The sequence below is a fragment of the Vicugna pacos genome, chromosome 2, assembly GCF_048564905.1.
Source record: "Vicugna pacos chromosome 2, VicPac4, whole genome shotgun sequence".
NCBI lineage: Eukaryota > Metazoa > Chordata > Mammalia > Artiodactyla > Camelidae > Vicugna > Vicugna pacos.
This window is the reverse complement of record NC_132988.1, coordinates 72,622,190-72,634,635: the sequence shown is the minus strand read 5'-3', so window position 1 is coordinate 72,634,635 and position 12,446 is coordinate 72,622,190. Positions and strand designations below refer to the sequence as shown.

The 12,446-nt window shown below is 35.1% G+C and overlaps 1 protein-coding gene across 8 annotated transcripts in view; it reads left to right on the top strand.

The window, feature by feature from the left end:
- Positions 1-12,446, top strand: part of CCDC158 (coiled-coil domain containing 158) — a 71,322-nt gene extending 58,876 nt beyond the window's left edge. For 4 of the 8 annotated variants that reach the window (XM_072942027.1, XM_031689010.2, XM_031688999.2 and 1 more), the window contains 5 exons: positions 2,191-2,250; positions 6,507-6,574; positions 8,791-8,949; positions 10,726-10,825; positions 12,241-12,446. In XM_072942027.1, the coding sequence (XP_072798128.1) occupies positions 2,191-2,250; positions 6,507-6,574; positions 8,791-8,949; positions 10,726-10,825; positions 12,241-12,358 (505 nt within the window). In that variant the 3' untranslated portion in view covers positions 12,359-12,446. Of the gene's footprint in view, positions 1-2,160; positions 2,251-6,506; positions 6,575-8,790; positions 8,950-10,717; positions 10,826-12,240 lie in introns of those variants that run through there. The other 4 variants (XM_006198283.4, XM_031689020.2, XM_072942032.1 and 1 more) reach the window with 4 other exon arrangements.

Sequence of the window (12,446 nt, the reverse complement as noted above, 5' to 3'; positions counted from 1 at the left end):
GAAGGCTTCTCTCACCCGTGGTTTGCCACTATGTCATCTGCGTGAGACAACCTCTGGGAGGCTGAGGTTTCAGTAACTTGGAGGGCTCTCTGATGCCACCGGGGAAAACAGTATGAATGTAGAGGAGTTAAGCAAAAGTAAAACAACTTGACATCAAGAGAAAATAATAGTTGTTCTATTCAGAAGTTAGGGCGAAGTGTTACCCAAAGTTAGTCATGGAGTAATTTATGGTTCACAACAGATTTCACATCTGTAATCTTATTCGATTATCACAACTGTTTGGGACAAGACAGAGCAGGATTTATTTACCTATCCCACTTTAAAACTGAGAAAAACACAAGTTCCAAAAGGACTTACCTGCAGCCACATATGGTAGAGCTAAAACTAGAACCCTGAGAACTACATAACTCTCCAGGTATAAGCTAATAAGAGAGTCCTGGTTCTATAGGCATTCATGCCAGTGACTTATATTAAGTTAATAAAAGGTCAAATCCAAAAAGGATTCAACAAGTCCACCACCCACTCCCTGTACATACCTGCAAAATCAGTGAGATTCTCATGTTCTTTTCAAATAGTGTTTTAAATGTTTATTGTGTGCTGTTATTAGATTAACTTAGAGCATTTTAATATTTAACATAGTCTTAGCATTATAATGCTAGTTGTATGCAATTGTTAGTATTACAACAACCCATTGTTGTAATATTCATTTTCTAGTTATACGACAAATATCTCAAAATAATACTCTCTCTCATAATACTTATAGATAAACAATGTCCAGTTTCTTAAGATGTTCAATTAGTGTTTATTAATCTGAGGTAGAAAAATATTAGCTGGATTTATCTATTTTTATTAATAATATTATTAATACTAGTAAAATACTAGTAACAGTTTCCTAGCGTAACATTTCTGTCTCTGAATCACATGTCAGGAACATTCCATTGTCACTGCATCCAAGAATACTTATATGTACAGGGCACTTTCATTTTTGTCATAACTCTATATATACCTTCTAAGCCAGGACAGTATTATTAAGCTCATTTGACAAGATGATTAAATTTAGACATAGATTGAGTCACCTCCTCCTATGAGGCAAAGAGGCAAAGCCAGAAGTAGACATTAGAGTCTTCGGCTCCAGCTGTAATCATTCCAGATTACCGCAACTTCCTTGATCAGATTTCCATCACTTCAACCACTAAGGATGGACTTGACTATATTGGACTGTATTGAGCATGAATATATTTGGTCCCTAGCTTTGGAGAATTTATGTTAATTCGTTGTCATCTTTCAAATGACCTTCTCACCAAAGTCAAAATTCAGCCTAAAGCTTTTAAGAGTTCAGGAACAAAAGCATTTCTAAGTTGATGAACTCCAGGAGTAACCCATAGCCCTTTGCAAAATTTGCTTGGGAGCCTAAAATCTACTGTTATGAGTTAAAGAAGAGTTAAATACATGTGAGCAATTGATTATTCTAAAAATACGTGGAATCTGGAAATTGTCCTTTGACATTACCTTCATTACCGAAATGAAGATATTTATATAGTATGCCATTTCAAAAATGGAAGACTTTTTTTTTACATTTACATATATTTACAGTAGCTTATATAACTTTTGAGAGGAAGGTGGTCCTGTAGGAAGTTATAACAACCTCAATATAGCATGTAAGAACCTCACTGAAAACAATCCTATTTTTATTAATAATTAAATAGCTGAAGTTTTAAATATAATCATAAAACGAGCATAAAGAAATGAAATCTATAGCCCATAAACAAAGCAACTTCTGAGAACTGACTTTAGGAAAAAAGGAAAAAAGTTGATATTAATTTGTTTCTCATGTCAGACACAGAAGCCAATGCTTACAGATCTTCAGTAGCTCCTCACAGTCTGCTACATTATATACAAGGTTCCCAGGCTGCACTGAAGAATCTCCCTAACTTGTCACCACCCTGCTTTCCTCCTACATTGTGCTCTAATCAAAACAAAGTACCCCTGATTCCCTAGAAGAAGTTCCTTTCCTTGTGTCTTCAAGCTTTTCTCCATACTGTTTCCTCCACCTGGAAGAGCCAGTGCCCCAATCTCACTCTTTTGAATCTGCATTTGTCTAAAATCAATAGTCAGAAGAATAGTTTTGTTTTATCACTGAGTTAAAATAACATCACGTAGTCTTTAACTTCTCCCACCCTCTGCCAACAGAAGCAACAACTCATTAAGGGAATCCACTGAAGGCAGCAAATCAAGTGAAACTCTTAGCAGGTAAGAAATGATCTGACCAGCCCCAAACTTTTAAAACATCCCCTTTGCTACTGTTCATTCTTTAATTCAGAACATTGTTAGTTACCCTTGATGTACAGCACACTGTGCTAGGCCATTAGAACGTAACAGTGAGCAAGACAAACATGGGCCCTGTCCTCAAGTTGCTTACAGTCGTAGAGTCTATTCACTGATTGACTACCTGGAAAAAGATTTACTTTTATCTCTTCTATTTTTACCACCTATAAATAATAGAGATATCACAGCCCTCTTAATATCATAAGAATATGAAAATGAATTCTACTGTTTAAATTCCAGTTAGGCAAAGGCTTCTTCATTCCTGTATCTTCAGTACCGAGCATATCCCCTGCCATGTAATAGCTGTTCAGTAAATATTTGTTTAGTGTATGAATTAAGACAGATTATAAATATTGTCTTACTCTCTCTGCTGTTTGATCAATATTCAGTGAACTTGAATCTTTCTAAATATTACTTTCTCTTTGCCTAAAAGAAACAAGTTTTGATTTTCTTCTCACTTGGGTGTATAACACTACATTTTTCCTGTTAATAATATCTGCAGCTATCTACTGCTATTTTTATTTTTACTATTATCTGGGTGTTTTAGTCTAATCTCACTTAGTCTGTCTAATTGAATCTATGATGTAGGCACTATTATCCCTGTTACAGGACAGAGATGAAGACTCAGATTGCCGAGCTATTTGCTAAGGTTATACAGCTTGTAAACAGTGGATCCAGATTTGAACTCAGGTCGAGCTGGTTCCTGAGCTCAGGCTTGTAACTACTCCTGTGCTCTGCCTCTGTGTACCTGGACTGAGCTACCTGAAAAAGAGCCCAATCAAGATGCTGGCAAAGGCTATACTGCCTCCAGAAGCCCTTGGGATTAATCCATTTCCTTACCTTTTTCTTCTAGAGCTTCTAGGCTTCTAGAGCTTCATTCTTTCTGCTCTTTGGCTTGTGGCTACTTCCTCCATCTTCACAGCCCATGACATAGCAACCTCAAATCTTTCTGCTGAAATTGTCGCGTCACATTCTCTGTGTAAAATCTCTCTCTGCCTTCCTCTTATAAAGAGATATCACAAATCTTTTTATATGATGGCATTTAAGAAACGCAGGTATATCTCCAGACAACCTAGGGTAATCTCCTTATTGCAAGATCCCTGATTTAATCAGATCTGCACCATTTCTAGTGCCATTTAAGGTAACATTCATAGGTTCCTGGCATTTGGACGCAGATATGTTGGACAGACACTATTCATCCTATCACACTGCTTTTTAGGCCATTGAGACATCCTCATGGACCACTGTGGTGGCCTCTATAGTGTTTAGTGTGGATATTTTAAATTCCCAATCTCTTGCAAGTTCCAGTTGCTTCCATGCATCAGTTTCAAATTGATCTGCCTAAGGCACATATCAGACTATGTTCCCCGCCCCTAAACCTTCAAAGGCTCCCTGTTGCCTACTGTAGCAGAAACAAACTCCTCACCCATTATAGCATGACCTTCCTTTCCAGGGCTTTTCTCCTAATAGTCTCAGACTTTTTGGTCTCAGGACCCATTTTCACCCAAAAGTATCACTGAGGATTCCAAAGAGCTTTTTTTCAATATAGGTCATTTTTATTTGTAGTATTGGAAAATTCATTTTAAGCATTAAAAAAAAAGTAAAACATTTTGATATTTATTCACTTAAAAATAACAGTATATTACATGTTACAATAATAACATGAAAAATAACTATGAAAAATATGAAAAATAACTATACTTTTCAGATGAAAAATCACTGAGAAGACATTGTTTTCTTCTTTAATTGTTTTTCAGTATAATGCGTGGCTTACTAAAAGATAGCTGGATTCTCATATCTGCCTCTGCATTAGTCTGTTGTGATATCAGATATTATGGAGCCTTTGAGAAACTCCACTGTACACTTGTGAGAGACTGAGAGTTAAGAAGAAAATAATATCTTAGTATTATAATAAAAATAGTATTGACCTCACAAACCCTCTTTGAAAGGGTACCACTTTGAGAACTGCTGTCATAATATTTTCATACTAGGGTACCCAACCCACAGAGAGCTCTGTGGTTTATTTCAACTTACTGATTTCAATGGGCCTGACAGTTTTGTAAAGCAATACTTATTATTGCTAAGAGAGGTTCTTTTTCTTTGTTTTTTTCTTTTTTAAATGAGTCATTAAGATTGCATCTCTTACTATAAAACATCGATAAAGGAAATTGAAGATGATTCAGAGAAATGGAAGGCTATCCCATGCTCTTAGAATGGAAGAATTAATATTGTTAAAATGGCCATACTACCCAAAGCAATCAACAGATTTAATGTGATCCCTATCAAATTACCCAGGACATTTTTCATAGAACTGGGACAAATAATCCTGAAGTTTATATGGAATCACAAAAGACCCAGAATTGCCAAAGCAATCCTGAAGAAAAAGAGCAAAGCTGGAGGCATAACCCTCCCAGACTTCAGACAATACTACAGAGCTACAGTAATCAAAACAGCATGGTATTGGGAAAACAAACATATGGATCAATGGAACAGAATAGAGAGACCAGAAATGAACCCACACATCTGTAGTCAGTTAATCTTTGACAAAGGAGGCAAGAATATACAATGGAGAAAAGACAGTCTCTTCAGCAAGTGGCATTGGAAAAGCTGGACAGCTGCATGTACATCAATGAGTTAGAACACTTCCTCATACCATACACAAAAATAAATTCCAAATGGCTTAAAAATTTGAATATAAGACAGGACACCATAAAAGTCCTAGAAGAGAACATAGGCAAAACATTCTCTGACATAAATCTTAGCAGTGTTCTCCTAGGGCAGTCTACCCAGGCAATAGAAATAAAAGCAAAAATAAACAGATGGGACCTAATTAAACTTATAAGCTTTTGCACAACAAAGGAAACCATAAACAAAAAGACAACCTACAGACTGGGAGACAATATTTGCAAACAGTGTGACTAACAAGGGCTTAATTTCCAGAATATGTAAATGGCTCATAGAACTCATTAACATATAAACACACAACCCAACCAAAAAATGGGCAGAAGAACTAAACAGACATTTCTCCAAAGAAGACATACAGATGGTCAGTAGGCACATGAAAAGATGCTCAGCATTGCTAATTATTAGAGAAATGCAAATCAGAACTGCAATGAAGTATCACCTCACACTAATCAGAATGGCCATCATTATTAAGTCTACAAATAACAAATGCAGATGAGGGTGTGGAGAAAAGGAAACCCTCCTACATTGTTGGTGGGAATGTAATTTGGTGCAGCCACTATGGAGAACAGTATGGAGGTTCCTTAAAAACCTAAAAATATAGTTACCCAATGATCCGGTAATCCCACTCCTGGGTATGTATCTAGAGAAAACTAATTTAAAAAGATACATGCACCTCAGTGTCCAAAGCAGTACTATTTACAATAGCCAAGATTTGGAAGCAACCTAAATATATAGTGATATGTAATATATATATAAATATTACATATATAATACTACTCAGCCATGGAAAAGAATGAAATAGTGCAGCAACATGGATGGACCTAGAGATGATCATACCAAGTGAAGTAAGGCAGACAAAGACAAATATAATATGATATCACTTACAGATAGAGAAAACAAATTTATGGTTACCATACGGGAAAGGGGGTTGCAGAGGGATAAATTAGGAGTTTGGGATTAGCAGATACAAACTATTATATACAAAATAGGTAAACAACAAGGTCTTACTTTATAGCACAGGGAACTATATTCAATATCCTGTAACAGACCATAATGGAAAAGAAGATGAAAAAGAATATATATATGCATGTGTATATATGTATAACTGAATCACTTTGCTGTACTCCAGAAACTAACACAATATTGTGAATCAACTATACTTCAATTAAAAAAAAAAGGTTACCTCTCTTAGAATCCATGAGAGAAATTTTGGGTTTTATAGTTATTATTATGCAAAAATGTATTTTCTAACCAAGATTACATATTATTATATTTTCATTTTCCAAAATGTTTGTGGGCACTGAATACTTAAGGATGATGCAATTTTGGATCTCCTTTGTAGGGTATTTTAGGACTTCTGCAGTTTAGGGTTATAAGTGCCATCTTGGGTTTATGTTCTCAGCCATCACTTTTGCCTTCATTATCTTGTTTCTGTCCATAAATTTAGCACTGTGTTTTAAAATGGAATGTTTGCATGACCATTCTTATGCTTCCAGAGAGCCAGTCACATTACACACTGGAGACTTGGAAGACCCACCTGGTTGCTTCACATTCCCATCTGCAGGTGAGTTTTCAATGAAAGCACAGAAACGAGACCTGCTGAAAATCCTGTAGTGGCTCCCCGTTTCCATGAGAGTAAAACCCAGTCATGACAGTGGCCTGTAAGTCCCGTAACTCTCTGGTCTCACTTCCTGCTACTCCCCTGCATTCACTCTGCTTTGTGCTCCTTTGAAGTGTTCCTCCAACATGCTGAGCAGCTTCTATAATAGGGCCGTTATACCCACTGTTCCCTCCACTTTGCTAATCCCACCACCTCCTTTAAAGCCTTTGCTCAAAATCACTTACCCTGTGAGACTTAACTCTCACCAACTTATGTAAAAATTGTAACCCTCCCACAATTCCAGTCCCCCTTATCTTTTTCTTTTTTTCAATTACACTTAGCATTTTTTCTACTGTGTAACTTACTAATTTATGTTGTTCATTGTGTATCACCTCCTACTAGACAAAAGCTGCACAAGGGCAGGTGTCTTTAATTGTTTGGCTCACTGATATATCCCAGGACCTAGAACCTTCCTGGCATATAGCAGGTGCTCATTAAATACTTATTGAATGGATGGAAAGAAAAGAAAAAGAAATGAGACAGATGGTTCTCCATATACTTTCCAAGGACTATAAGTAGGCAAAATGCTCTATAAAATGAGAAGGTCAAGGAGGGGATTGAAAGATAACAGAATTTGTGGAAAAGCCAAATGGGATAACTAAGATGAAAGATAACGATAGAGAGGATCTGTTAGATTTGGAGAGCAAAGGCAAACCAGCAGGCACGTAATCAAGCCTTCCTATGGAAGAGGATGAAATAATAGGAAAGAATGAAACTGAAAATGATGGTTATTCAACAAAAGTTTAGCTATAAATTTGGACAGTAATAACATAATTAGGGAAAATCCAGTTGTGAGGTGAAAGAGATAGAATAGAAATTTCCAAATTTTCTTGTCTTTTGTAGAAGAGTATTAGTATATAAAATCAAAACATAACATTCATGAAATAAATGCAAATTCTTAATTTTTAGATAACCTTTAACTTGTGAGAAATCTTTTAAGAACTAATATTTTGTGAAGAAAAAAAAGCATTTATTTGAAGTCAAACAATTCCTTCAGGTTTTCCTTCACTTACATGTTATTTTAATGATTACCCAAGAGAATACAACATATATCCTTGCTTTGTTAGAGTCATATAAATGAGTACCTTTACCTTTCCTCATACATTGTGAGTACCTTGGAACGTGTTAACTCCATTCACTTTCCTTCCAACTTACATACAGTTGTTGTCACATTTTAATCATAAATGTAAATATCACAGTGGGTCATTTGCATTGTGTTGTACAGTTGATATCCATTTAGATACACCCACCTATTCACACTTTACCTTCTCTCTGGTAACATTTTACTTATGCCTTTAGTGTGTTCTCCTAGTTTTTGTTTTTCTGAACTTGTCTTTATTTTATCCCCATCTTTGAGGAATATTTTTGCTAAGCATAGAATTCTAGATTGACATTTTTCCTTCACTTTGAAAATGTATCATTGTTTTTTTTGGCTTCCATTGTCTCTACTAACAAGTCAGCTCTAAAATTAATTGTTACTCATTTACATGTAATCTGTCCTTTTTGCCTTTCTGGCAGCTATAAGATTGTTTTTGTCTTTGAGTTTCATTTATTTACTGCAGTTTTTGTTGTTGTGTCTAGGTGTGGTTTTCTTTATGTAAGAAGAACTGGTTTGGGGTTTCGAGTAATGCTTTTGAGTCTGTGGTAGGCTGTGCCTCCATTATCCAGATCTTGTGGGTCTGTATCTATTACCTGTATTTTTTCTCTTGGTTTTTTCTGCCATGTCATTTTTGTCTCCTCATATGCCTGGTTGTTGTATGACAGATGTGTGAAAAATTGTACAGATGGTTTGTGACTTAGAATAAGGTCACCTTCCTCCAGACAGCATTCGTGCTTGCTTCTGGTACACAACCAAGGACACCAGCAATCCCAGGTCAATTTAATGCAATCAGGAATGAAGATAATTTTAAGATAGATCTCAGGATCCCTAAGGGCAGATCTTGTTCCTTATTCATAAAACATAGCCCTTTTCGGTTCCAACCCGAAGCCTTGGGTATTTATTAGAACACCCACCCCCACCCCCATCATTGGGAACATTTTCTCATGAAAGTTTGATTTTTCAAGAGGTGCAGTATACTATTTTTAATTAATTTTGTCCTTTTGTTCTTGTCAACTTTTAGGAAGTCCATCTGTGAAAAATCCTGCTTCTCGTTCATTCCATTCCTCTCCTAAGAAGTCTCCAGTTCACTCACTCCTAACTAGTTCAGTTGAAGATTCTATAGGTTCCACATCACAGTATAGATCCACCAAGCCTGTCCATTCGTCTGATTCTGTTAAGGGTAAGAATGATCTGACATCATTGATGAGATTAATCAATTTCCTACTCTGATGAATTAACAGTTGTTTTCCATAATCGGAATTAATAAGGTTTTACACGGTGTTCTTATATGTATGCTCTAATTGATGTTGTGTGGTGGGTGTGTGCTTAAGTGGGTCTTATTTATTTACTTATATTTTTAAGTGTGTCTTATTTAAATAGAATAGCTGTTGTATACACACATACACACACATCCCTTAGTAAATGTACATAGATGTTATAGGTAAATACTATCTTTTTCTTTCTCTGATATGAATAATGAACTTTTTTCTCCATTTTTAATAAGATTTTGGGTCTTTTTTAAATGCTGAGAATGACTTTTTTTCTTATTTACATTCTCTGAAATTATGACTCTCTTCAGTCTCTGCCTTTGAAAGTGCAAGTATCTATCATACAAATTTGTCAAAATGTTCTCATTTTTTAAATTTTAAGTTCATTTGTTATTCACTAAGACGGATGGGAAAAGTGTTTGATTTTGAATAAGTGCCTGATAAATAAGTGGACTTTTATATTGAGTTGAATTTGAAATGTTTTTCACCATATATGACTCAAACTGCCCTAGTGCCCTATAGCATCATTCCCTTTGATAAGGAATAAACTAGGCAAGTTGTTGCATCATTGTTAAGTCACTTTCTGGTCTTTTGAAATTTTATATCCAATATATTTTAGATTCTAAAAAAAAAAAATGAAAATCAGAATCTAATCATAGATTTTAATACATTTTCTTTTTTACTATCTTTTTTCTGCATTTGTATCCTCCTTCATCTCTTATATTTCTAAGTTACTCTTTAATATTTAAAAAACAGTTAGAGTAACAAGTTACTTCATTATTAGAGCAGTGATTATTGCAGGAGTAGAACAGTGCTGCTGGTCACCTCATTATTAGTTTGTGGTTACTTTATAGCATGGCATTTTCTTTTTTATCCCCCTATTGTTAGATATTCATCAAACATCAAATTTTATGTTATTTATGTTAAAAATCTCTCTGAGAAATTGTTTTTTTTATTCTCTTGAACTAAAATAAGTCCCAGATGATTGCCTTTTAGACGTAATATGTTTAATTAAAAGGGCGTTTTTTGATAGGAAAATGAGCCATCAAAACTATTTTCAAGATTATACATCAAGTCAGAGACTAAGCTCAAAATTAAAATCTTGAGATTGACAACTAGTTTTTAGAAGTTGACAAAACTTCGCATACCTATTAGAGACTAGCCCAGATGCCTCTGGGCCCTCCTCAGTTGCTGCTGCCACGTTTATTCTAGGTTCCATGTTCACTGTGGCCATGTCTGTACTGCCCTCTCCCATCATACAATACTGTCCTCATTCACGTGACAGCAACTGAAATGGGTACTTGGCCTTACACACATTCAAAAATGTTGCCAGTGTCAGTATTGAATCTTGCTCTTCCAAACCCCAAGTTACTGGAACTACTCAGATTTGGTATGAAAAGTTATCATTTACAATGCAGAATGTATCATTAAACTTGAAGTGTTCCTCCCACTCATCCCATTTAATGCTATGTAGTTAAATAATAGTAAATCAGACTGGTTTGAAACAAAATCAGATAAGCTAGTATTGCAATATTTAGATTTGACGTTTCTTTATTTTAAAATAGTGCTTTAAAGATTCCATTATTTTAAAGAAAAGACCGTTTAACCTGTAATTGGAAGATTTCTAAAAAGAAGTACTGAATAGACTTTTAATACCACATCTAAGCAATTTTCTAATAGCTTCACAGTCTCAGCCAATAGAAACAACCGGAAAAACATGCAGGAAGCTTCAGAACAGACTGGAAAGCTTGCAGACTCTGGTAGAAGATTTACAGATGAAGAACCAAGGTACAGTGTACATTTTTGGAGCAATCTTCCTTGCTGAAAAGAATACCCACCTTCCCTTCAGGTTAGGCCTCCTATCTGTGGACCAGCTGAAAATGATATTGAATAAGCAATTCATAATCCTTGGTCAAAATATGAGGGTCTTAAGCATGACTAACCCCTGGATTAATACTGAGCACTTATCAGCTATGTGCCAGGCCCTGTGCTCAGTGCCTTACTCATGAGCTTCATGACACCAGGAGGTGGGCACTAGGATCACGTCATTTGGTAATGAGGTAGCTAAGAATCACTGGCAGTAAGTTCTAAGTCACACAATGAGTAGTAGAGCTGAGGCTTGATCTCTGCAATTTCTGAGTCCAGAATCCACACTTTTTAATATACTAAAGCTATACCAAATTGTTATTAAAGAAAATTACAAATTCTTTATGGTAATTCTAGATCCCTGTGTATATAAACATAAAGGAAAACATTTGATTCTAAGTCTATTGTAAGCTTTTTAAGGAAGATGCATTATCTTACTGACACCATTTTTATTCACACTTTGACTTATATTTCTGACTTTATCTGAGTAATCCTATCATGTAATAATCCAAATGGAAGATGTGTTGTATTTGTTTAAAATTTTTTAAAAAACCTTTTTGTTGGTTGCATTGTCTGGATGGAATATCTCTTGGAAATTATAAAACAAATATTTTGGAGAGAACTTTTGGAGCATTTATCAAAATTTAAAGTGGCACATATTCTTTGACCCAGAAACTCCACTTCAAGCAATATATTCTGCAAGAAAAATTGCACACACACATAAAAGTCTGTTTATAGATATATGTCCTATAGCATTATTTATAAACAAGAATAAGAAAGCAACTTTTAAAAATGTATTTACTAACATGTTGGTACATCCACATAATGAAATACTGTGCAGTCATAACAAAACATGAGCTGAACTGGAAAGATGTTGACATTTTGTTGAGTAAAACAAGCTACAAAACAGTTTATACCACATATTTCCATTTGTGTAAAGAAAACTTGTGTGTGTGTACACGTGAAGATACAGAAGGGTTTACAGTGATGACCTGGGGAGGGGAGGTTCAACAGGTTGAGGGAACAGAGACAAAGAATGACCTTCATCTCTCTTTGTACCCTCCTGAGGTATTCAGATTATTTACAATTAGTGTGTATTACTTCTATAATAATAATAATCATGCTCATTTAAAACAACTGAAAGAGCAAAGATTTGCCCTTATCTCTGTTTCATGACTTTAGTCTTTTAAAAAATTTGCTACTTTACAATTTTTAAGAACTTCTTAAGCTCAGAATGTGTTTATTCTATAGTAGCAAGCTGACCTTTTAAGAGGCACACTATAGAATTTAAAGCCTGAGTAAATGTTTTTCTAACTTTGTTTTATCAACATTTTCAGCAATGTCTTCAATGATCAGAAATCAAGAAAAGAGGATACAGAAAGTGAAAGACCAGGAAAAAATGTTATTAAAATGATACATTGCTTACCTATTTACAGAGAGATGATGCCCAATTAATTGTGGTGTTACGTATAATTAGTGCCCTGTGTACTTTTTTCTTTTTATGTGAAAATTTAATAAAAGATACCCTATCCTGTAAACTCTA